The 24,894-nt window shown below is 50.6% G+C and overlaps 1 protein-coding gene across 4 annotated transcripts; it reads left to right on the plus strand.

Annotated features, from left to right (window-relative positions):
* Window positions 1–11,920: 11,920 nt before the first annotated feature.
* Window positions 11,921–17,660, plus strand: Ormdl3 (ORMDL sphingolipid biosynthesis regulator 3). Of its 4 annotated transcripts, none has more exons than XM_038328210.1 (4): window positions 11,921–12,074; window positions 14,955–15,153; window positions 15,825–15,976; window positions 16,189–17,660. In XM_038328210.1, exons 2-4 carry the CDS (start codon window positions 14,980–14,982, stop codon window positions 16,322–16,324), a joined length of 462 nt encoding a protein of 153 aa, XP_038184138.1. In that variant the 5' UTR covers window positions 11,921–12,074; window positions 14,955–14,979; the 3' UTR covers window positions 16,325–17,660. The 4 variants fall into 4 exon arrangements, with proteins under 4 accessions (XP_038184138.1, XP_038184140.1, XP_038184137.1 ...); XM_038328212.1 differs by having other exon boundaries at window positions 11,926–12,074; window positions 14,960–15,153; XM_038328209.1 differs by lacking the exon at window positions 11,921–12,074 and adding an exon at window positions 12,305–12,452 and having other exon boundaries at window positions 14,960–15,153.
* Window positions 17,661–24,894: the final 7,234 nt, after the last annotated feature.

Genomic DNA, 24,894 nt, shown 5'->3' on the forward strand with positions numbered 1-24,894 from the left:
GGTCACAGACGAACATAATCCTCGAGTGGAGGAGAACCGGGGCAATAGACGAGCCTAGGAAGAAAGAGCAGAGCTAGGATATTAAGTCCCACTGAAGCTCTCTCCTGCTGGGGTCCCCTGGTGGTGTCTCTTTGGGCCAGAACCTCTCCTTTGGGGGCTTTCTCAGCCCTAGGTCTGTCTGTCTGTCTGTCTGATTTCGACAGGATTCTAGGGGAAAGAATCCCTTAGGCTTGAAGCTTTTAGGTTCTATTGATTCTAGGTTAATCTATGAGGTCCCTTTGTCCCTTTGGCCTATTGAAATGGTCCTGGAAGGTTCCAAACTATTGCTTCTGTTTTTATATTCCTCTCACTTCTTGAAATAAATATTTCTGTCCTCCACATACCTGTGTGTCTGCCAGGGAGGCTTGGCAAACACCAGGGGGGTCTGGTTGACACTAATGTAAAGACAAGAGGGACAGATTAGTGATGGAACTCCAGAGTTTTCAGCCAGACTGTTCAAGTAGGTAGCAGGTCCTCGTGGTCCCATCTTCTACTCTCATCAGCCCCCCTTTTCTGGAAGCATCCACCCTCTGCCTTCCCCAGCTCTGTGCTCATGGCTCTGCTCATCTTCCCTCCCCTCCCTTTCCTTCCTGCCTCTCGCGCCGGTTGGTGGCAGAGTCCTCTCTCCTGTGCTGTTACCTTTCTCCCCGGAATTAGTCCCCCTGCCAGTGGGCTCTGGAGACCCGCTTCCTCCTTCAGAAGTCCGGTTTGCTTGCTGCAGCTGGAAGCTGCGACCTGGGGCCCAAGTGTATAGAGTTTCCTGGCATGTGACTCTGGGCCCCAGGTGTCAGATACCTGAGCCATGGCCTGGCCAGACAATGCCAAGAGAGAGCAGATCCCAGACCCTGATGAACTGCGTGTGGGAGGACGGGCCTGGATTTCACTCCTTGCCCCAAGCTTTCCTCCCACAACTCAGTGCTTGCTTCCTTCTATCTGCTGCTGAAAACTGCCTTCCGGAGTCTCCTTTCCTCGTCCAGAGACTGGCTGGCCAAAAGGATGGCTGCTTGGTTGAACCCTGCAATTCCACTTCAGCAACCTGCAACTCAAGCCTTCCCCTCCCCCCTTCCCCACTGTTTCGTATTCTCTGTAGGCCTCATGGGGCCTTTTGTTAGCAAACATCCCTCGGTCTTTTCCCCTGGCCAACCCTCTTGACTGCCAGGGGGCGCTGTGGTTCAGTTTCAGTTTGCCACTGTAGATGGTTATGCCAGGCTCTTGAAGGCTCTTGAAGGCTCCTGAAGCCTGATGCAGTACCAGGCTTAGGAGTTTTCCAGCCAACTTTTCTGTGCTGTGATGTTCTTGGGCTCCCCGGATGTCGTTTTGAGTACTTCATGCCTGAGACCCAAAAATGGCTAGGATGACTTTTTATTCTTCGAGGTCTCATCCTAACAACTCTTTGCAGATCCCGCCGAACACCATCTCCTCTCCTGATGTCCCCTGGGGAGTGGGAAGGAAGGATTTGAGGCTGCAGAGTGTTTTGTGTGTGTCTCTGAGTCCTTGTGTCTGAACAAAGGAAGATCATGGAGAGGCCCCACGAGGTGGAGTGGACAGGAGAGTACGTGTGGTGTTGAAATGCAGATGCTCTCTCTCTTTCAGTCTGGCGTCATGGTTGCAACACTGAGACCGGTCTTCCCGCTCCACCTTACCTCCCGTGTTTGCAGAGGCAGGGGTGACCCCAAGTCACGGGTATGGAGGTCTGTGTAGACCAGCGGCTCTCAACCTGTGGGCCACAACCCCTTTGGGGTTTCAAACAACCCTTTCACGGGAGTCGTCTTAGACCATTGGGAAACATAGACATTTACATTACGACCCATAACAGCAGCGAAACTACAGCTACGAAGTAGCAGCAAAAATAATTTTATGGCCGGGGTCACCACAACCTGAGGAACCGTCTTAAAGGGTTGCAGCGTTAGGAAGGTTGAGAACCACTGATGTAGAGGAACCATCCAGTACCTTAGCTCATGGGCTTCTCCTGTATAGCTTTCTTGACCCTCATGGCCAGCCAAACACATTGCTGCCACCTCCCTCACAGCCTGGTTGCCTGTGGTGTCATCTTACCCACACCACCTCCTGTTTGGTGCACAGGAGCTCAAAAGAAGGGACCATCCAGCGGAACCCTCCCAGCCTGCAGGAGCTCAAAGAAGGGACCATCCAGCAGAACCCTCCCAGCCTGCGGGCAGTTAAAACATGTTGGCCCAAAACATGACTAGACTTGTATTATGCCAGTGACCAGACAAAAACCACAACCCAATCACATCCTTCTCCAACTTCTCCAACCACTTCCTGTTTCCGTTGGTATCTCTCTCACCCCCATACCACACTTAAATACTCGATGCTCCTTTGACAATCAGTGATCTTGTGCAGAACTAACTCTCTGGTTCACTCCCACTAGAAGGGAAGAAAAGAGGAATGTGGGGTGTCACAGAGTAGGGGAGACATGAGAAGTACTCTAAGGAGGACAAAGTCAGACTGCAGATCTTCCTGAGAAGGAAAACTTACTGGGTTATTATTATTATTATTATTATTGTTTAAGACAAGGTTTCTCTATGTAGCCTTGGCTGTTCTGGGACTTGCTTTGTAGACCAGGCTGACCTTGAACTCAGAGATCCACCTGCCTCTGCCTCCAGAGTGCTCAGATTAAAGGCGTGCGCCACCATGCCCAGCCAATTATTATTATTATTGAGACACTGTCTCACTATGTAGCTCAGGCTGACCATAAACTCACTATGTAGCTCAGGCTGGTCTTGAACTCACACTTCTACTCCTCCCTTAGCCTCCCAGACCTTGCTAGATTTTGTAGGAGTTTGTGTTTGATCAGGACCAGACACATAGCTGTAGAGTCTGGTGCCAAATGAAATGTGAGGCCTTTGTTTAAAAACTTAAGAATTTCATGGTAGTAGTAGAGTTTAAGACCCAGCCTGAGGTTTCTCCGAGCATTGATGTGGGCTTTCCTAGAACTATGAATGTTACATGTCATAAGATTGTTCTTGTGACTTTGGATCAAGCAGTTTCAGAAGTGTGGTGGAGTTAGGACCGGATGGTAGGATACCAGCTGTCATCACCTCTGGGGATGTACTCACCTCTGACTCATTCTTGTGATGTCAGCAGGGGCATTTCTCAGCTTCACATCTGTCTGAAGAATCAGATTACACACACACACACACACACACACACACACACACACACATTTACATTTTTTCTGTGTGGGTGGGTAGCTTTCACGACACTCTGCCACGGAATACATGGAAGTACATTTGCAAACCTTTCCATCCTGCTGTTCTCTCGCCCCAGCAGGGAGGTTAGTCAAGGCCCAAGGGTTGAGCCTGGTTGTTTCTGGAGTTATCTTCTTGGACTAGGGCATCTGCCATGCCAGAGTGAGACTGGGCTGCCTCACATAGCAGTTCGGAGAGCAGCTGGCAGTCTGCCCACAGGAGAGGCCACCTGGAGCTGTGGTTGAGCTTTATAAAGAGAGGCCAAGTACAGCGCTCAAGAGCTGAGCAATCTGAGGGGAGAAGAAACTGCAGTTAGGACGGTGTTCACTATCACATGTAGACTAACAGAGATTAGAGGAGAAAAAGTTTAGCAGAAATAAGCAAATCTCTGTGAGTTCGAGGCCAGCCTGGTCTACAGAGCTGGTTCTTGGATAGCCAAGGCTATTGCTACACAGTGAAACCCTGTCTCAAAAAAAATTCATTCCAGGGGTTAATCTGGAGCAAGTACATTAAAATCTTCATGCATTGAGGAGGCTGGAGAGATGGCTCAGAGGGTAAGAGCACTAGCTGTTCTTCCAGAGGTCCTGAGTTCAATTCCCAGCAACCACATGGTGGCTCACAGCCATCTGTAATGAGATATGGTGCCTTCCTTGCCAGCAGTACATTGTATGCTTAATAAATAAATAAATAAATAAATAAATAAATAAATAAATCTTTTTAAAAAATCTTCATGCATTGACTCTAGGCACTTCGCCCAGGAATTTCTAATGTGAGCCTGCTGAGACTTGTCAGTTTAGGAGATGCAGACATGTTGACACACATCTTCTACATTAAGCTAATGTCTGCCTTGACTGACATGTGTATAAGGAACTTGAAGGACAGACAGAATATATAGCAGGACCTGGTGCCTTCCATCTTGGTGACTAGACTCCACCCCCTTCTGTAATGGCCACATGGATTTGGATTTGGGAGAGTATGTGGATACTCAGTCTCTGATGATGGAACATGATTGGTCCTTCAGATAGCTCACCTTTCCCACCTCCTTGGCAGCTAGAAATGGTCCAGATTCCAGCCAGTGACTTCTCAGAGGTTAACTAAAGTATTTTCTGGGACAGTCTTTAATTTGTTCATAAGAGAGAATGGGGCCAGGCCCTTCATGCCGCAATGGTTTGAACAGGGAGGGGCAGTCTGGCCCATCTTCTCACCATGGGGCAATAGAGCAGAGAGGAACAACCTCAGTGAGGTGTTGGTCTGAGCATCACTGGGTCAGTCATCACCAGCCTTGCAGGGGGCACAGAGGGCTTTGTGCTCACAGACAAGCACCAGGGAACCTGGGATGTTAAGCAAGTTGTTCCTCCAAGGGAAGGGATACAGAGCCTGTTATCCATCCAGAAGGCCATAGGAGACATGCTTTCTAGCCTGGTGACCTTTGCACTCTGTGTGACTAGACACTTTTCCGGTACTGGACCCTCCCTTAGATCCTTATCATAAATTTGTTCTTCTTAGTCAAGCTATAGAACCCATCTTTATGGCCTTTACAAAGAGTTTCCATGTAGACACGTCGGATCTGTATTTAGCTCACTTGGTTCCTCAAGGAGATAATTTATGTGTGCTTTGTTGTGCATACGGGATTGAGTTAATTATGACCAGAATAGTTTCCACCAAATTGTGCAGTGCATAAAAATGCCTGAAATAAACCATTTGGAGTCAGACTACCAAAGTTTGAAACAACTCTGGCTTCTGAGTCGTGTTAAGCTGAACTGTCTTCTTGCCTCCTGTGGCTGTCTCTCTGCTGCCTGTGAAGGTCACAGAGACAGCCCCCCTCCCCTCGCACCTCCCTTCACCACGTGGGATGATAAGCCCCTCCTTTAATGTAGCGACACAATAGGATAAAACAACTGGCGTGGATAAAGGAAAATATGATATGAGATATAGAATGGAGGGTTTTTTTTTTTTGCCATGAAGAGGAGTAAAATTATGCCATTTGCATGAAAATGGATTGGTGGGGAATCTTCCTCAGCCAATGATCTTTAAGAGGTTGGATCGGGTTAGGGTGTGACTTTTGGGTACCCAGAGAAAAACCACCAGTCTGCCCAGGGCGCTCTCTCTGGCTCCGCATTACACACCTGAGGTTGGACTTCTCGTTCCTGTTCTGTGAGTTTGCCCTTTATAATAAAGAATTATCACTGAAATCTTTTGGAGTTAGTTTGGGATTATTTGACTCACGTCCTCACCCCCCCCCCTTTTCAGTAACAATGGATGTAACTAGAGATCATTATGTTGAGCATATAAGATTCAGAAAAGTAATTATTAAATTCTTTCTCTCATGCAAAATACACACACACACACACACACGGGGAGGAGGGGTATTTATTTTGTATTTATTAAGTTACATATCAAAAGGTTGCTTGCTATAAAACCTTCTCTCTTGCTGGGTGGTGGTGGCACGTACTTTGAATCCCAGCCCTGGGAGGCAGAGGCAGGTGGATCTCTGTGAGTTCAAGGTCAGCCTGGTCTACAAAGTGAGTTCCAGGACAGCCAGGATTGTTACACAGAGAAACCCTGTCTCAAAAAACAAAACAAAATAAACAAACAAACAAAACCAGAAAACCTCTCTCTCTCCCAATGAGTGAGACAATGAAGGGACTCCAGAGAGACTTAGCTGGAATTATAATTCTTGAACTCTACCTGGTAAAGCGGCAGCAGGAGTGACCAGGGCAGTGCAGGCAGGATCTACTAATGTCCTTTCCCTGTAAATGGAGGTCCAGGTGAGACTCAAGGGAAACTGCAGGTCTCAGCTGGGAAGGGAGGATGGTCTTCAGAGCTTGGTAACTGTGCTGGGACTTCCTGCTGCACTGTTGAGAAGTGTAGACATCTAGGTTGAGGGGATCCTTTTCCCTAAGACTTTCCTTGCCCTTGTCTTCGTCCTTTCTTCTTCAAGACAGGGCTTCGCTGTGTTGTGTAGCCCTGGCTGTTCTGAATCTCACTCTGTAGACCAGGGTGGCCTTGAACTAACAGAGATCTGCTTGCCTATTCCCCTTGAGTGTTAGAATTAAAGGCTCGCACCACCATCAGCTCTGGAAATTTTCCTCATCTTTCTATCCTGCCTCAGTGTGGCTCTCCTAGGGGTAGGCTTCACTCTCCTGTCCCGAGGAACCCAGAGGATGGAGTAGCTGCAGTCCCTGGGCAATGGGGCAGGCCTCACAGCGAGGATGACAGCTGAGTGAGGCTTTAGTGTGACTAGGGTCTGTTAGATGGGGAAGGCAGAGGAGAGGGATCCGAGACTGAGGCAAAATCAAGAGAGTGCAGATGTGTTCTGGGAATGAAAGCCCTACCTGGCCGGCGACTGAGTTCTACGGCTTGTGTGCAGAAACATACGTCATTTGTCAGCTCTGCACATGCGTTAAACTTGGAGCAAGCAGCCTAAGCTGGGACGCTGGGTCATAAGTCTGCACGCATCAAGTCCTTTGCCCTGGAAGTATACCTAGTGCCCTGCAACTCTCCTACAAGAGGGGCTGGCCTCAGGCAGGGGGAGGAGTGGTCTGGGAGTGGAGGCCACCCAGAATTTCTAGCTAGGTGAGGCCTGCGAGGAGCAGGAACTCAGTCGGGAGGACCTAGTTATGGCCTGTCCTCTGGTGCTGCAAGCTCTCTGGTGTTCTCAATTGCTTTCGTTCTTGAGAACTAATGTTGGTGGGCCACAACTAGGAATATGCAGACATATCTTTCTGCCCTTGGTTCCCAGAGGGAGGGGTTCTGGTTCCCTGGTACTGACTAGGGACCCGGAAGCCTGGCCAGGCTAGTCTTTGGCCTTTGCAGCTCACGATAGCCAACTGTCCAGGTTCCATTCTTCCTGGTGCTGGGAAGTCCAAGCAAAAGCACAAACACAACTGCACAGCGCTCTTTCCTTCCTTGAATTCCTGAAGGAAGTAGAGGGCAAGGTGGGGAGGGGGAGGGGAAGGGGGCGGCACTTGTGGCCCAATGCCCCAGTTGACAGGACAGGACAGGACATAAGGGTCTCCACTTCCCAGTGGCCCTCTTCCCAGCATCTGCTGTGGCTTTCTTCTAAAGAATGTGCTGTCTACCATCCTATGTCTAGGTGGCCAGCTTGGTCAACTATGTGTGTCTGTCACAAGCAGAACCTCCCCAGCCCCAGATGGAATCACCCCAAGGCTAGGGAATGTGTGCCCCACAGCTTACTGTGCAGCCTGCACAGGACAGGGAGAACTTGTGATATTTAAAAAACACATTTCATAAAATATTTAAAAGTACTATCACATTACATAGGGCTTGAAACTGGAGAATGAAAAGATCACCGAGTCCGTCCATCCTAATACAAGGGCTCTTTCCTTTCGTTGACTTTCCATAGCCTAGGAGAGGCCTCAGTATCATTCCGACCTGGGACAGAATAGCAGACCTGCACTGAGCACTTAGCTGTGTGCCAGGGACGGTCTCAAGTCCATTTCTCGACCCTGTTGATCTCAGTGAACAAGGTGGAGTGAGCATTGCCATCTCTGTTTAGAAACGAGGTAACTGAAGCAGAGAGGGTCTGAGACTTAAGATCCCAGAGCTGGTAGCTGAAGGGGCAGAGAGCTGAGCGGGATGCCAGAACACCACCCTCGTTTCGCTTAGCATATGCACAGACTCATATGAAATCCTTTTATTATGGGCAGTTTCAGACACCCAAATAATAGAGAAAATAGCACTCAGTTTTCATAATTATCAGCTTCTGGCTGCTTATTTTCCCATGTCTTCAGTCCATATCATTTTGTAGTAAATCCAGGTATTGTGTCATTCCATCCACAAGCACTTTAGAATATATCTGTCTCTGGTCTTTTGTAGCACCTGCACTATAGGATGGTACACGAGCCGGGAACTAAGCTGGAGGCTTAAACACACACACACACACACACACACACACACACACACACACACACACACACACAGAGGGGGGGGGGAAGAGGGGGGAGAGGGGGATGAGGGGGAGGAGGGAGAGGGGGGGGGAGGGGGGGAGGGGGGAGAGGAGGGAGGGGAGGGAGAGGAGAGGGAGGGAGGGGAGGAGAGAGAGAGAGAGAGAGAGAGAGAGAGAGGAGAGAGACGAGAGAGAGAGAGAGAGAGAGAGAGAGAGAGAGAGAGAGAGGAGGGGGAACTCAGGTCATCCTTGATACAAGAATGCCAAGCATGCCCCTTTATTGTGCTCAGGGGCAGCTTCTATAGAGCTCTGGCCACGCCCCAGCTCTCGGGATCTTTCAGCTGCAGACTCATCAGAACCCACTCCCCTGCCATCAGGGTCTCATGCTCAGAGCAGCTGCAGGCTGCTCAGAGCAGAGGAAAACAAGTTGTTTACAAGAAATTCAAGGTCTGGTGGTCCACAGTCCCCAAAAGTTTTTCTTTTTGTTTTTTGTTTTTGAGACAGGGTCTCTCTAGACACTCTCTCTACTTAGCCTTGGCTGTCCTTGAACTCACCATATAGACCAGGCTGGTCTCAAACTCAGAGATCTGCCTGCCTCTGCCTCTTGAGTGTTGACTTTCCCTTCACATCTGTGTGTGTGACATATGATACACACACATTACATATCTCTGAATAATAAGGTAGAGTCTTAAGATGTATGTTATTGTGTGCATGTGTGAATGCCATGGCACACTCTCAGAGGTCAGAGGACAACCTTTGGGAGTTTGTTCTCCCATTCCACCATGGATTCCAGGGATCCATGGTAGCACTTGTTTAGCAGGGCTTTTTACCTACTGAGATGTCTCGCTGGCCCTAGAGTTTTTTCAACCTAGCTCTTGTTCCAAATAGAGCCCTTTTTTTTGATTTTTTTTTTTTTGTTTTTCGAGACAGGGTTTCCCTGTAGTTTCTAGAGCCTATCCTGGATCTAGCTCTTGTAGACCAGGCTGGTCTCGAACTCAGAGATCCGCCTGCCTCTGCCTCCCGAGTGCTGGGATTAAAGGCGTGCGCCACCACCGCCCGGCTTTTTTTTTGATTTTTGACTCAGGGGTTCTCTGTAGTTTTTGGTGCCTGTCCTGGAGCTAGCTCTATGTAGCCCAGGCTGTCCTAGAACTCACTGTATTCTCCAGGCTGACTTCCAACCTGTAAACTTCCTGTTCCTGCTTCCCAGAATGCTGGGATGACAGGTGTAGTGCACAGCGCCCGTCTGCGCTCTATGCGCTATCATACAGTTCGCGAGCTTCGGGCAAGGGGCTGGAGGTTGAAACATACAGAGAGACAGAGACATGGCCCTCTAAGCACTGGTATGAAGCCCCTTTATTCAATAACACCATGGAGGCTTATATACCCAACTCAGTCAGGTGGGCCAACAGGTGATTCTCTGATTCTCAAGGCAAAGCAACACGTGCTCGTGAAGCAGAGCTGGTAAACAACTTTGACACAGCTTTCAGTAACTCCAATCAGAAGGAAAGTAAAGATCTCTAGCAGGGAAGAGCAGCTGGAGGCCAGAACTCCAAATGGTCCCAACAGACAGGCACTCACAACCAGGTCCATGTTTCCCTTGATCTAGATTTCGTTGATGATATACCCGAGAAATGCTCCGTCTCTATCCTTATCTTTTCGTGTAACCTGGCTACTGTTTTCCCATGCTGCCATGTAGTTTCTACAACCATAAACGGTTTCATATTTTTCTATCCAGTGTGGATAGAATGTTCATTTTTTTTACTTGGGCACTTAGGTTGCTCTCAGGGTTGGACTTCTATCGACATTTCTGGGATATACGGGCTCACACACGGAGTCTTGCCATGTACATGGGTTCACTTTCTTAGAATGTGATCTGGAAAGTACAATCATGCCTTCAAGGCATGGACAATTTCTTCCCTTGGCACACAGCGCCAATTGTTTGTCCACGGGTGTTGCATATTCCCTGGCACCACGAGAGCGCTGTCACTCTTCCCGAATAGTGCTCAGGCCAACACAGCTAAAGGACGTTTGCTGAAGACTCGGTAATTCCGAAGGCAGTGAGTTAGAGATGATGACAGGGACGCCAGCTAACTCAAGTGGAATGTGACTCACAACTTACCACAAGGCAGAAAGAGCTGGACCTTGGTCCATCTCCATTGTCAAAAGCAACGACTTGATAACAGGAGCTATTAATAGGCCGTGACATGTCCAGTGACCTTGCCCATGGACTCGGCCTTGCTGAGATGTAGACCCTGACCTTCAGAGTGATGTGAGAAAGCTGGCAAAGATCCAGAGAGCTCAACCAGCTTGATGGACAATGGGAGAACCCCAGAGAGAAATCAAAGCAACCAAGCAGGTTCACTTTGGAAAAAATGAACCGTTGTTTTGGCTCTGCTGCTGAGCATTTTCAACATCTCTGTGAGGCATTTTCAGCATCTAGGATGATTATTTAGATGTCAGGACCTAAAGGGCCTCTGGCTCTGGAAATACTTGAGAAGCTGGCTAACTCTGGGTAGGTCATATGCACACTCACTATTTACTCCCAGGGTTCCCACTCCAGCCTGGCGACGACTATTTTCTGGCAGCTCCCTGAGAATGGGTGGGTCGAAGGAAAATGCTCCCCTGGTTGTCTGGGCAGGCCTTCTCCTTCCTGTCCCTGCATATTCAGTTCAAGTGCATTTACCCAGGTTGGTATCTATTAACATCTGATCCTGTCATTCCAGCCTCGCCAGGACTTATGGGCACGGGACTTAGAAGATGGGCGGGGAAGTGGAAACGACCAACAGGAGGGCCCTTTTGTTGACGTGGACATCGGGTGTGGCCCAGAAGAGCTTAAGACCTATTTAGTTCAGTTCCTACAATGTAATAGGTGCTTTATATTACATTCTTTTGAAACATCAAAACAACCTTGGAGGTAGGTTTTCACAGCTGTGGAATTGAGATTAAGAGAGTAATTTGCCCAGGGTTACACTGCCAATAAAGGCGTACCTGCATTCTATGTAGCTAGCAGTAAAATCTGTGCCTTTTCTCTTCAGAGCTTCCAGACATGAAAATTGCAGGTCAGAGGCTCACTACGTAAAGCCACCCATGCTAATCTGAGACCGGAACTTAAAGCTCCTTACTGTTCGTAAGGACTCTTCCTATGGCACACATCCTATCTGATATCTGATACGGAGAGATCCAGGATGCGGCCAGACCCACGCCAGCAAGGATTAAATGTAGCAACCAGGTGGACCAACGATGCCCACAGCCTCCTATCTCTCTACCTTACAGACATGCAACCCAACCAAGGCTCTGAAAATGTAATCCCAAGTGGGGGCGGGTGGGTGGGTGTGTTCCTTCAGGGCAAAGGGCCGCCCTTCTTGGCTTCTAGAATCAGTCTGGGGCCTAGGCAGCGACGTTTCGTGGAAAAAAAAAAAACTCTGCACTTAAGGTTAGACCATCTCAGCAAGGCCTTACTGCAAGTTATTTAACTCTGAGTCTCTTGGTCTAAAAAAAAACGAGAGCTTGGGCAAACCGCTCGTGCTTTTCTAGAAGGGCGCAGATGTAAAAGCTGGGATTGTTACGCACCAAAGAGACTCCACCTGATCTCACTATTGCGTCAGGATGAGACGTTCTGCCGTGCGGCAGCTCAGAAGCTCTGGGGTGAGCTCGGAGACGTAGCCCAGGGAAAAGCCTACAACTCCCAGGAGGCTCCGGGCGGGCGGGTGAAGAGGCAGCTTAGAAACTACACTTCCCAAGAGGCGTAACGTGTTTAGGCGCGTGGCAGTGACGTCACGGGGCCCGGCTCAGGGAGCTGATTCGGCCAGAGCTGCCAGCGGGGTGGCTACCGCTGCTGGTTTGTTACAGCTGCTGGAGCGGCCGCGGCCCGGGTTCTCGGGCTCCTCTCCCGGGCCCTCGACCTCCGGCCCCGCGCGGTGAGTCCTTACTGGCGGCCTCGGAGTGGTAAAGCCCGAAGGCTCCAGGGGTAGGAGAGGCGAGAGGGAAGGTTGCTGCTGAGGAGGCGTCCGCGCAGGAGACCTGAGCTGGGTGGCTGGGGGTGGAGAGAGTGAGTGCATCAGCCGAAGGAGTTGGGAGCGGGAGGCCGGGGGTGGGGCGTCCGGGAGGAGCGCTTCAGCTGGGGGTGGGAGGCGGGGAACGGCTGGACTACAGGGATAAAGGTTTGGCTGCCTCCGGGGCTGAGTGAATGCGTGGAGATGGGGGTTGGGCCCCGAACCCTGCCAGGCTCCTAAGGCTTAGGTACCAGGCTGCGGAGCAGAGCGGGAGGCCCTATGGAAGGAGTTTCCTCGCTCCTGGTCAGTGGGGCTTCGCTTTCTTTCCACTCCTAAGAAGTCTGGGCCAGCAAGGACCGCCGTGGTCCTGCAGTTTGAGGGTGGGCCGAGGGGAAGAGACATATTGTCTGCTCATGAACTCCCGGTTTGTGTCCCTTGGGAACAAGTTTGCTGCGCAAAGGGCCAGCCTTCAGCTGGGGAGGGAATGGGAAGTGCTTACCGGATGGCCACGCTGGGGGATAATCTGGGTTTGGCATGAGTGTCTGACAGACTGTCTGGGCCCAGACGGGAAAGGGGGAAAGAGCTGTAGCAAAAAAGTGGTTAGCAAAACGGAGTTGCTTCGGGCTCTCATTTGAGGCAGGTTATGAAACCACATCAGGGCCTGGTCCAGGCAGCCACCTGCCAGCTGTGGTAGCTGAAGTTTTCAGTCTGGCTGCTCCAGATCTTTTTGCCTCTGCCAGGCTCGTATTTCTTCACTTAGGGGAGAAAGGTCAGTTGTGTGCTAATGGAAATGACATGTACACAGAGCCACATGAAAGTCTCAGAAGTGCTTTCTGGCTCCCAGTCTTTTTCTGAGGGGGGGCATAGTGGGAGAGGGTGCAAGGGGTTTCCTGGTTTAAAGGGCATGGGGCCTACAGGCTTGAGGAAGACGATTTCCATGGGGTCAGCTAGGCTTTGCTAAATGCCCTATTGAGCCAGAAAGGGGTGGAAGGCCTTCAAATCCTGGGATTCAGCCAGACTTTTGGCACTCATGAGGAAAGTGTGAGTTCTGTCTGTGGCTGTGCCACTACAGGGCTGGCTTATGGGAAGGGGCAACAGTTTCTGGGGAGATAACTCTCTTCCTCACCTTAATGATCTTTCAGAGACTTCACATCTCAGTCCCTGCCCCTCACGTGGAGGCTGTTACACAGCTGTCCCAGGGGCTGTGTTAGGGAAACTGAAGCCCTAAGGTCTGGGAAGGTAAACAACTGGATTTCTAGTTGTTTGGGTTTCTGTTGGGACCAATTATCCGCCTTAAATGGGCCAGGGGTTTGGTCCCAGGAGTATGACCTCCATCAGGATGCACCCTAGGCCAACTCATGAGTCTGTTTGTTGGGGAGCTGTTGTCTGTTCTATTTCCCGAGGTAGTTGAGAAAAGGAAACCTGCTTCCATTATACTTAAGTAAGGAACTTCTCTGAGTGAATTCTGGCTCCTTGTGGAGGAGGCTTGGCTGGAATCCTAGCTGGGTGAGATAGCATCTGAGTCTGGGGGTGAGGTGATTGCAGCGGGGTGAGGGAGCTAGTCTAGCACTTTGACTGTCGCTGTCTGCTGTCCTTTTCTGTCCATCTTGAAAAGGTGGCATTGTTAAACACATTAATGACCAATGGTTCTTTACCAGCAGGACCCTAAGCTAGGTAGGTAACCAAGCACACTGATACCTTCTGCTCTGTCGGCAGAAATCTGGGGACAACCAAGCTCCCAGGATAAGGGACAGACCATTCTCCCTTCTGGCCACTGTGGGTTGCTGCTACCATTGTTTTCTAGGCACTGAGGGCAACCCTTTTGGTTCCTCCTGCTGTAAAGCTTTTACCAGTGGAGCTGGGCAAGCAAAGGCTGTTGTTAACTCACACCCACAAACAGATCCTGGGAAGGGAGGTGAGGTCAGGTGGGGCCAAGAAGGGAGGAGGTAAGAGGGAGGCCACAGGTAGTTTTGTATCCTTGGGAGGGGTACGCTGATATGGGTCCCACATCCCACTTGTGGGAACTGTGGATATTGGCTGTGTGCTCTGTCCTGTGTTCCTCCCTCTCTGGTGGGGTAAAGGGCTCTGGTCATTTGGCAGCCTAATGGTAGCACCCCATGAGAGTTAGCCTGAGCAGATGCCAAATGGATAAAACATCCCAATGGATGGGTCACTGGGTGTCGAAATGTTAGGCAAAGGCTGTGCCTGGCTTGCTGTTTCTCTTCCCTCTTCTCCTGGCCCTGTCAGTCCTCTTGGGTCCTGGGCTTGAGGAAATCCAGGATTGGAAAAACAGGGGTGGCAGAAACAGTAGCCCTAAAGTACTTCATCCATTGCCGCCTGTGCCCACAGGCCTTGCCTGCTTTTGCTTCTTTGGGGAGGGGCTTAGCGTAGGGGATTTGTTCTATCAGCTCTCTAGTAAGAGCCAGCAGAGGTTGTTCTGGAGAGTTCTGAGAGAGCAGCCTCTCATCCCACCCCAGCGGGAAGAGGGCCTCAGGGGATTCTAGGGGTGAGTTGGGGAACGGACATTGATTTCTATAGTCTGGGCCGGGCATCTCTTGGTGACTTGTCCTCCAAGACTTTGTCTGCATGTAGTCCCAGTGGATGATACGTGTGACAGCCGGAGTTAATCCCATTCCAGCGATGTAATGACTAGCGTTACATTCATGTGGACTTTCTCCAGCCTCTGAGCTGGAGGATTGGAACAGTGGACGGTGGTGTGGTGTTCTCAGGGAACCTCTGTGGGGCCTTGGGTGTGGGGGCAGGGAAAGTGGTGTGACCTGTCTCACCTGTGTTGCTCGTTTGCAGAGCAGCAGTCGAGAGGGGTGGCAGGATGAATGTGGGCACAGCACACAGTGAGGTGAACCCCAACACGCGGGTGATGAACAGCCGCGGCATCTGGCTCTCGTACGTGCTAGCCATCGGGCTCCTTCACGTCGTGCTGCTGAGCATCCCCTTCGTGAGCGTCCCTGTCGTCTGGACCCTCACCAACCTCATCCACAACTTGGTGAGAGCCTGCCTACCGCGTTCCTCCCACCATGTGGGCTGTTCAGTGCCTGAGCTGAGAGTCACCGGACAGACTCCGCAGGTCCTGTCAACATCTGTCACCAGAGCCCAGGACCAGCTCGTATCTCTGCCTTGCTCCCCCTTGTGGGCTGTAGCATGCCTACAAGAATGCACATCGCCTGTGTCTTCAGGAAGGCTGGGCTGGCTGGTGTGTGTGGAGGACGGCCAGCTGAGAGCCGAGTCCTTGTTGAGGCTCCCCAGGTCCCAGGAATCTAGTGCAGAAGTGTTCCTTTCCCACGATAGGATCCCAAACCATGTTCTTCTGACTCTCTGCTCCCTAAGACCTGCTGCCTTGTACCACACTTCAGCAAGCAGGGGTCTCATCCTTGCTACTTGGCTTGCTCCTTTTAGCTGGCACACAGAGACCCAGTTGGACTAGAGGGCAGCATGTATGCCCATTCCATGGCTAACTCCTCCCCTTACGCAGTTCCCGTTTTCTCCCACTACGTGGGCTCCTGGGTGCCCCGTCATGTATTGAGTCTGCCTGCGTTTGCCACTGTGGCAGAGGAGGTAGCAGTCTACCTGGAGCTGCTTCCGTGTGTGACCGGTGGGGACGTCAGGCTAGGAGTTTTCTTGCCTTTTGTATTTTCTGATGAAGGCCCCTCCTTTCAGGGCATGTACATCTTCCTGCACACGGTGAAAGGGACACCCTTCGAGACTCCAGACCAGGGCAAAGCCAGGTTGCTGACCCACTGGGAACAGATGGACTATGGGGTCCAGTTCACAGCCTCTAGGAAGTTCTTGACCATCACACCGATTGTACTGTGAGTGCTCAGACTCCCCTCAACTCTGGTCTTTGGTGTAGGATGGGCAGAGGGAAGGAAGTGACGTATCCTGGGTCTCCCTGGCTCTGACTTTCCTCCCAGGCCTGGGGTAAGCTGGGGGTAGGTCAGGAGGGCTTTGTCAGCTGGTGATTCTTGTCTCTCCACTTCTATCCGGGACCCTTATTTTCATCTCCCTCCCCCACCTCCCCCAGGTACTTCCTCACCAGCTTCTACACCAAGTATGACCAAGTCCATTTCATACTCAACACTGTCTCCTTGATGAGTGTGCTCATCCCCAAGCTGCCCCAGCTCCATGGAGTCCGGATTTTTGGAATCAATAAGTACTGAGGTTGCAGCCCCTTCCCCAGCCGGGTTGGCAGGGGAAGGGTAGAAGACCTTTGCTGTGATGCTGAAGACAGGAGTCTCTGGACACTGCCAGAGATGGGGGTGCGCCCTGGGCCTGGCTTCCCCCTCGCTTCCCCAGTAGCCGACTTGGAGTAGCTTGTAGTGGGGTTAGGGTGGGGCCCTTGGGCTCTAACCCATTCTGAAGTTTTTGATCTTTTCCTTTTGCCTTTTGAATAGAGATGCCATGGGGGTGGTCATGAAAGGGGCTGGGCTTTCCGACTGACCGTGGACCTGAGAAGTTGGTACAGGAAGCCAGGAAAAGCCCCTGTTGGTTTGTCTGCCTCCAGGCAGCCATAGCACTTTAACCTCTGAGAAGGGGCGGAGGGACGGTACGGCTGGCTTCTGCATTGCCTCACTTCTGTAGCCTGAAAGCGCACGCTGCGCTGCCTCTGCCCTCCAGGTAGAGCAGTCAGACTTCATTGACGTCCTTGTAAGATGGGGTTGGGGGACACCTTGTGTAGAAGTGGGGGCCAGGATGCTGCCGCCCTGGTCCTGGGGAGAGGGGAGCTCTGAGCAGGGGTAGGGTGGGGTCTTAGAATGGTCAAGAGAACGGCAGGTGATATGGATTAGTGTAAAAAAGAGGGTCTGGGGGGAGAAGCCAGACCCAGCCTCCTTTGGGTGTGGGCTGAAAGGAGGGCTGGCTTGGAGGGTTCATTTACACACAGAATGATGGTGATGGGGAGGGGTTTGGAGCCCCTGCTTGGTATGGGGGTGTGCACAGGCTGGAAGGGGAGGCCTGTGAGTCCTCACAGCACAGGTCCAGTCTGAGGCTTCCCTTAGCGTATGAGGAAGCTTCAGGGCTCAGCTCTTCCTCAGCCCTTCAGCTTGTATTCCCATTTAGATTGTGCCGGGGCAGTGCCTCCTGTGTGGCATGCATGTGAGGGGCCGGTAGGCCACCTCCACATGAGGTCAGTGGGCTCCACAATGCTGTAGGGTCCTTGCCCAAACAGGGCACTAGTAGGGACAGCTGCAGGCACTGTCTCTTCAGCCCAAAGAGAGGTGGGTCACAGAGCCTGACACTAAGCTAAGAGGGGCTGTCTTCTCCCCTCGCTGGTTCGATTGGGGCATGTTCCTTTGGAAAGATGTGGGTGCTTGAGCCCTCTGCCAGGGGCTGGAGGGAAGTCACGCATCCCGTTTTCTTCCCCTGACCCTCATTCTCAACCCCGTGTATCATAGGGAACTTTCACCTTCTGGTCTTTCTAAGCGGAGTGTGAATAGGATTTTTATGCCCTTTGTACAGTATTCTGAAAGAGAAAATAAAGTGCAACGTGTTCTGGTAGCCTCGCGTCTGGACTCTGCTTCCCGTCGGCCCTGGGGATCAGCTGGCAGTGTGGGCAGCAGCTCCTGCCTGGCAGTGGTGGGGACTCTGGGGTGGCCCGGGGAGAAAGCCAGAGTGGGTGTAAGGAAGCTGGAGAAGGCCCTGGAAAGTTGGAGCAGAATCCCACTGTCTGTGCCTCCTGCTGTTCCTCTGATCTGAGCCTCTGACTTCACAGGCCTGGCTGGGGGAATTGGGTCGGGGGTTGGCCACCAAGCAAGGTCAGTCCAGATAGGGCTTAGGTATGGAGTAGGGTCGGGAATTACTACTGGTGCTCTGGTATTGTCTGTCTGTCCTCACTTCTCCGTTGCGGAGAGCTGCCTTTGCTCCTGGCCTTGGTGCCCCTCCTGCTATGATGAGTAGGAGGGAAGAGAGGCCCCAAGACTTTTGTGAGCACAGCCTGGAGAGGGCGGAGTCCTTATCTCCTGTGTCTGTGCAGTGTTATTTGCTGCTCCCTGGCCAGGTACAAAGTTCTAGGCAGGCAGAGGAGCTCCGTTCCCAGTAGTCTGGTTCTGTGGCCCTGGCCCAACATCATGGTGTTCTTAGAGTGAGGGAGAGTGTGATCTTTACACTAGTCTGGTCCTACTGTCCCCTCTTCGGATAAGGACTGCGATGTTGGGGGAAGTGCTGCCACTGGCTCAGCCTTGGGAGTTGGCCCATCTACTTGCTTCCTTGGCCTATAAGCCAGTCGGGGTGAAGTGCCAGGGTACCTGGACAGTGATCTTTGTTCAGATGCCAGCTCTGCTGTCTAGAGCTGTGTGGTCTTACCTAGCTGCTTCTCTGAGTTCAGTCTTCTGTGGAGGAGGCGAGTGCCTTTCCGGGCTGTTGTGGCGTGAGCACGGTGCCTGGGGTATAATCAGCAGTTGAGTAGTAACTACAATTATTACCGCCGCCATTTCCTTCAGTGTGCTCTGAACGGAGGAATGGGGAGGTCAGAAGATAGACTAGGCTCACTCACTATCCTCTGAGGGAGGCCAGAAGACTCTAGAGAGGAGAAGGTGGATGAAGAAGATTGGTGGCATCCAGATAAGGAAGGTCTGAGGAGAAGGCACACAGAAATACGTCACATTGGGGGAGGCTGGGTATGTACTGGACCAGCCTGATTCCTGTAGTTGTTGCTACAGTTAATTTCCAGTCTTCGTTGCTGCCTGCTATACCACGGCATTTGTTAGCTGGCCCTGAGGTCATTTTTGCATTCCTGGTACAGCCATGGCTATTACCTCTCTTTACTTGGGACCCACTTGTGGGGCTCAGGGCAGCCTGGCCACATATATGGGGCCCAGGTCGCGTAGCTGCCATGACAGGCTTGATAGAGACAGCCAAGAGAGTAGGTCTGAGTTTCCATTTACTGGCAGGCAGCACCCAATTCCAGGAAAAGCCATAAGCTGATACCACCCAGGGATGGACCAGCATCTAAGGGAAGTACCTGAATATCTCACCCATTAGATAAGATTAAATAAGATCACCAGATGTCCTTGAACCCAGCACCTACCTATTCCCTTCCACCAAAACACCCCTAGACAAATGTTAGCCAGTCAGTCTGATGAACAAGACCATCCTTGCCTTACAGGAAGACAAAAGGCAAGAGCTCCTTAAGCCCTCTGCCCCTGTGCTGCAAGGGGGTACAGAAGATGAACTCCTCTTGCCTCCTCCTTCCGGCTACCTCCCACAACTGATCAGGAGGCCAGGAGGGGGGCCCAGGGAGGCTCAGGGAACTTGGGAAGCCCACCTTTCACCAGGGGGCGGGCCCAATGAGAATTGCCCTGGGTGACCAACTCTCTCCCTCTTCCCCTGAGGGCGGTCGGCCCACAGGACGATGAGGGCAGTGAACAGATGCAGTATTGGTCCTTCGCCATGAGTGATCTCTACAGCTGGAAAAAGCAAAGCCCCCGTTTCTCAGACAATCTTTTAGATTCTGTTATGTTCACTTACCAACCTACTTGGGAGGATTGCAGTCAGCTGGTACTGGTTCTGTTTACCACGGGAGAAAGAATTCTGACAGAGGCCCAAAAATTGGTCCCAGGATCTGATGGAAACCCAACTGTCAATTCTGCACCAATAGACCAAGGCTTCCCCCTGACCTGTCCTAACAGGAATTTTACCTTGGCAGAAGGTAAGGAGAGGCTCCAGGTCTACTGCCAGGTTCTAATGGGAGGTCTCCATGTGGCCCACCAATTTGGCCAAAGTCAGTAATGTACTACAAGAAAACACAATCTCAAAAAACAACAACAACAACAAAAAAAAAACACAATCTCTATCAGCCTTCTTAGAATGGATTATGGCGGCCTTTAGGGCATACTCGCCTATGGATCCTCAGGCCCAGGAGAATAGGTCATCTGTGGTCCTGGCCTTTGTTAATTAGACCAAGCCTGACGTTAGGTGCAAGTTACAGAAGATAGATGGGCTTGCAGATCAGAGCATCCAGGAGCTGTGAGCAGTAGCTCAGAAAGTGTACAACAGAGAAACCCCAGAGGATAAACAGATGAGGGTCATTGCTGCAGAGAATGCAAAGTAGCCTGGAAATACAAGAATCCTAGCAGCCACCGCAGGAGATCCAGATGAAAAGAAGCACCGACTGAGATGCCTAGCCAGAGGCCAAGGTAAGGACCTCCACCAAAGAGAGCACCCCAGGCTGCAAAAAGATCCATGTGCTTATTGCAGGGGAATGGGACACTGGGCTAAAGGATGCCCCTAGGAGTCCAAACATAAGGACTTTGACTCAGGCTGTGACTCCTGCCACGGGGTTTGAGTCCCCTCCCTGATCCCAGGGTAATTCTCAGAGAGAATTTAGAGGGAAAACCTATAAATTTAGTAGAAGTAGAACTGGAACTCAACATTTGATCTAAACCAAACACCAAGGGAACCTCTCTCAAAAAAAAAAGTCTCGGGTGCAGGGAGCCACAGGTATGAACCAATATTCATGGACTACCCGAAGAACAATGGATCTCGGAACAGGTCGGGTATTCCCTGTTCCTTCCTGGTCATACCTAACTGCCCCTACTCCTTATTACGAATATCCCAACCATTAGATAAGATTAAATAAGATGTCATTGAACCCAATCAGGGTCTTGAATCCTGAAACCCCCCTTACCCCCAACCTCTACTATGATAAAACCCTACCCTGCCTGGGCTGCACACTCTCCGTTTGTACTTCTGCGTCAGACACACAGCCCAAGCCTAAGCTTGAATAAATAAAGACTCTGCCTTTACATTTGGATTTAGGGGAACCTTGCAGTTTGGGCATGATTCTCATTCCATCTCAGCTCCCTAGATTGTCCAAGTCAACACACCATTCTCTGGCCCAAACTTACGGAGCCCCTGTGTCAGAATCTCTCACTTACTGCTGAGTCCAAAGAGCAAGATCTCTCCTGGCCCTGCCATTCCACTTGGGCCATAATTTGTCTTATCTGAAGGCTAGAGAGGTGGGGCACCTGTTCTTTATTGTTTCTTTTTGTTGTTTTGTTTTGTTTTTCTGAGACAAGGTTTCTTGATGGCTTTGGTGCCTGTCCTCACTCTGTAGACCAGGCTGGCCTTGAACTCACAGAGTTCCACCTGCCTCTTCCTCCTAGTGCTGGGATTAAAGGCGTGAGCAGTGGGGCACTTGTTGTTATCCTGATTTCCAGGAAGTACTGCTGTTAGGGGCTTTCAGGTGCCTCCGTTAGCACTCCTCCAGCTGGGAGCTGCACAGAGATCTGACAGGATTCTGACTCGCCGTCTCAGGTAAGAAGCTGGGGACGGTGCATCTGAGCTGGCTGTGGCTCAGGGCACTGTCCACACACCTAGAATCTCTAGACCCGAAGAGAGTTGAGAGCAGACTACTATAAGATAGGACAGACAAAGGGCAATGAGGGGTTAGGTCCCTAGGCCAGACATTAGGGACTTAGGAGGTCACAAGGGTAGGATACAGTGGTGGTGGAGACCCAGGAAGCTTTTGCTTCTTTCAGGGGCAGACTTAGCACCCTGAAATTGGGAAAGGGTTGGTAGGGAGCCCAGGGATCCCAACCAGAGTCAAGGGAAGAAATAGCCGTTAGGACTGGTATTCTGAGGTCTGGCACTTGGCACTGATTGGAGTCTTCTCAACCCTCATGCCTTTGGGAATAGACAACAACCTTGCTCTAAGATGCAGAAACTGGCGATCACTTTCCTGTGTGGGGCAACCCTACCCTATTTGCCTCAGTAGGTTCTATGAAGGCCAGAGGGAGATTTGTGGTCTGTGTATCACAACTGCCTCACTTTAACATGCAGGGAAGATTAGCTATTCCAGTTCCTAGTTGTCTGGAACCGCGAGCCCTTGCTTGACCCCAGGCTGTGAAAAGCAGTAGATTAAAAATCACGAGTGAGAGACTGGTTCTTTTCTACCCCGTGCTCAGCTCCGCATTGCCCTCAGCGAGTTGATTTGTACACACTGGCACACCTCCATTAAGACACACACAGAAGGGTTGGTGAGCAAGAAGAGTAAAATAGAGATTTTTGTTTTGGTTTGGTTTTTCAAGACAGGGTTTTTCCTGTGTAGCTTTGGAGCCTGTCCCAGAACTCACTCTGTAGACCAGGCTGGCCTCGAACAACTCACAGAGATCCGCCTGCCTCTGCCTCCCGAGTGCTGGGATTAAAGGCGTGCGCCACCACCACCTGGTGAGATTTCTTTATATTGGAAGTCATTCCTACATAGTCTTCCTTTCCCGTGTCTCTACAATTTCAGCTCCTGAGCTCTGAGTTGATATTTTTATAATTAAACTGATGGGTAAATGGAGGAAGATGATAGTCAGGATGGACACAGACTTCACAGCTAAGGTTGCCCGGTTTTGAAGGCCACTCTGCTGTTGACCGGCAGGGGCAGGGTGACGTCCAGATGAGCTGCTTTTTATCTGTGTAGGTTTCAGTGTCTTCACCTATGAACACTATAGATGACTAAGTAAATGGCCGTGGCAGCCACGGGAGGTGCATGCAGACTCTCCCTCCGGTAGCTCTGTTGCTGGACAGGACCCCCTCTTCCCTGGGCGTGGGCTGAAAGACAAGTCGGTAAACTGAAATTTAGAAAGCATCAGTTCTCAGCTATGGGTCGTGACCCCTTTGTGGGTTATAACGACCCTTTCACAGGGGCTGCATGTCAGATATCCTGCGTATCAGTTACATTATGATTCATCACTAAAAAAAAATACAGTTATCACATAGCAACAAAATAATGTTATGGTTGGAGGTCACCACAACATGAGGAACTGTATTAAAGGGTTGCAGCATTAGGAAGGTTGAAAAACCATAGCTCTAAGGGTTATTATTTTTATTTATTTATTTATTTATTTATTTATTTTGTTCTATCTATCTATTTATTTTTAGTGGCTAAAGAGACAGTTGTGGATGCTGGGAACTGAACTCTTACATTTTTGGTTGTGAGCCTAGCCTTTTACGGCTGAGCCATCTCTCCAGCCCATCTAAGGGTTTTTATAGGAGGGCTTTACAATGCTGTTTCCCTGCCTCGGAGCACAGATACTCCTGTGATTTCTTTTTGTTTCCACCAACCCTGGAATTCATTTTAGTATCTTATCCTGAATTAGAAAATCAATCATGTTTTAGGTGAACAAATATTTGAGTATGAAACTAAGGTTGTGTGGTCCCGACCTCTCTGCTGTAGTCTGACTTTGTCTTTCTGCCCTCTCATGTTGTAGGACCTCTGCTTTTGTTGGTTGTTTTCCATGTTTTTCTCTGTGATTCAGCCATGGCTGTGGGTTTGGGTAGTCAAGTGCTCTGCACATCCATGAAGGGTGTGCGTGCTGTCTGCTTGCCTTCCCACTGCTGATCACCTGACGGAGCGGGTTTGTTGCGTTTCTCTGTGAAGTTCCTATTGCTCTCCCACAATGCACTCCTTTGTTTTCATCTTTGTCTTTCCTGTCGAGGCGTCTTGTTCGTGTGCATGTTTCACAGACCCGGGAAGAGACTCCCAACATTTTCCCTTCTCTGTTCTCAGTTTGCTCCTTTGTGCTCCCTGATGCCAGCCGAGGTGGCCACACATCGAGCCGGTGGGATGAGAAAGGAAGAGCCTTCTAGTCTCTGAGCCACACATCCAGTCTGGGCTGACCTCACACGGTTTAACCTGCCTGTGAAATTCATGACACTTTCCCCAGTAGAGTGATGATCAGAATCAAGTTTACCAATATCACCCTGCTTCATTGTCAGAGTTAGACTGGACAGTGACTTTGGCGTGGTCCTGAGAAGGACCTCTTTTCAGTATTAGCACCATTGAGGGCATCAGCCAGGACACTTGAATGCACCATTAAGACGGCTTAGAAAGAGGGCAAACGTGAAATTCATTTTACCTTTTTTTTTTTTTCTAACAGAGTACATATCAAATTTATACTGCTTGAGAAATGAACAGGCCCTGAGACATGAGTGCCCTATGGGTTGATTTTTTTTTTTTTTTTTTTTGAGATAGGGTTTCTCTGGCAGCTTTGGGGCCTGTCCTGGAACTTGCTCTGTAGACCATGCTAGTCTCAAACTCAGAGAGATCTGCCTGCCTCTGCCTCCCAAGTGCTGGGATTAAAGGCGTGTGTCACTACTGCCTGGCCCCATGGATTGATTTTAAGTAGTTTCTAATTTGGTCATTTTGGTCCCTGGCCACCTCACTCCACCCCTGCACAGCGTCCCCTGGCTACCTCACTTCACCCCTGCACCAGCTTCCCTGGCCAGCTCACTCCACCCCTGCACCAGCTTCCCTGGCCAGCTCACTCCACCCCTGCACCTTCATGCAGACACCAGGGACTGAGCTGCTTGCGTTTTGTTTTCCACGTGTCCTCTCCTTGCCTCATTTCAGAATCCCAGTGGCGTTAGCTTGCATCTGTTGAAGCCTGCACTGTGTGCCAGGCACTGTCTTAAGTCCTTGCCTGGATACTTGGTGTCCCCAAGCATGGGAAGGACTTAGTTAAGATTCTTTCTCTAGAGAGAGGCCAGATGACTTAACAGGTTACCTGGGAAGAAGGGTGCAGGGCAGGCTGATGCCATGGACGGTGACCTGTAATGTTGGGGACAGCAGCCTTTCTTGGAGAGCCCTGTGGCAGGCTTCACGGAGGAAGGGGCAGTGCTAGCAAGGGCTTTCTGGAGAAGGGTCTTTTAGGTTAGCGTCAATGTGATATTTACTCTTGTCTTTTCAGGTGAAAAGGCTAAATCCCAAGTCCAGGATAAAAATCCCAAGTCCAGATTCAAAGCT

Source organism: Arvicola amphibius, chromosome 4 (genome assembly GCF_903992535.2).
Source record: "Arvicola amphibius chromosome 4, mArvAmp1.2, whole genome shotgun sequence".
NCBI classification, from domain to species: Eukaryota; Metazoa; Chordata; class Mammalia; order Rodentia; family Cricetidae; genus Arvicola; species Arvicola amphibius.

Coding starts and splice junctions, on each gene's coding strand:
- Ormdl3 (XM_038328209.1), top strand. CDS start 12,344: ATGCGTGGAGATGGGGGTTGGGCCCCGAACCCTGCCAGGCTCCTAAGG. Junction 12,453..14,959: donor AAGGAGTTTCCTCGCTCCTG/GTCAGTGGGGCT, acceptor TTTGCAGAGCAG/CAGTCGAGAGGGGTGGCAGG. Junction 15,977..16,188: donor ACCATCACACCGATTGTACT/GTGAGTGCTCAG, acceptor CACCTCCCCCAG/GTACTTCCTCACCAGCTTCT.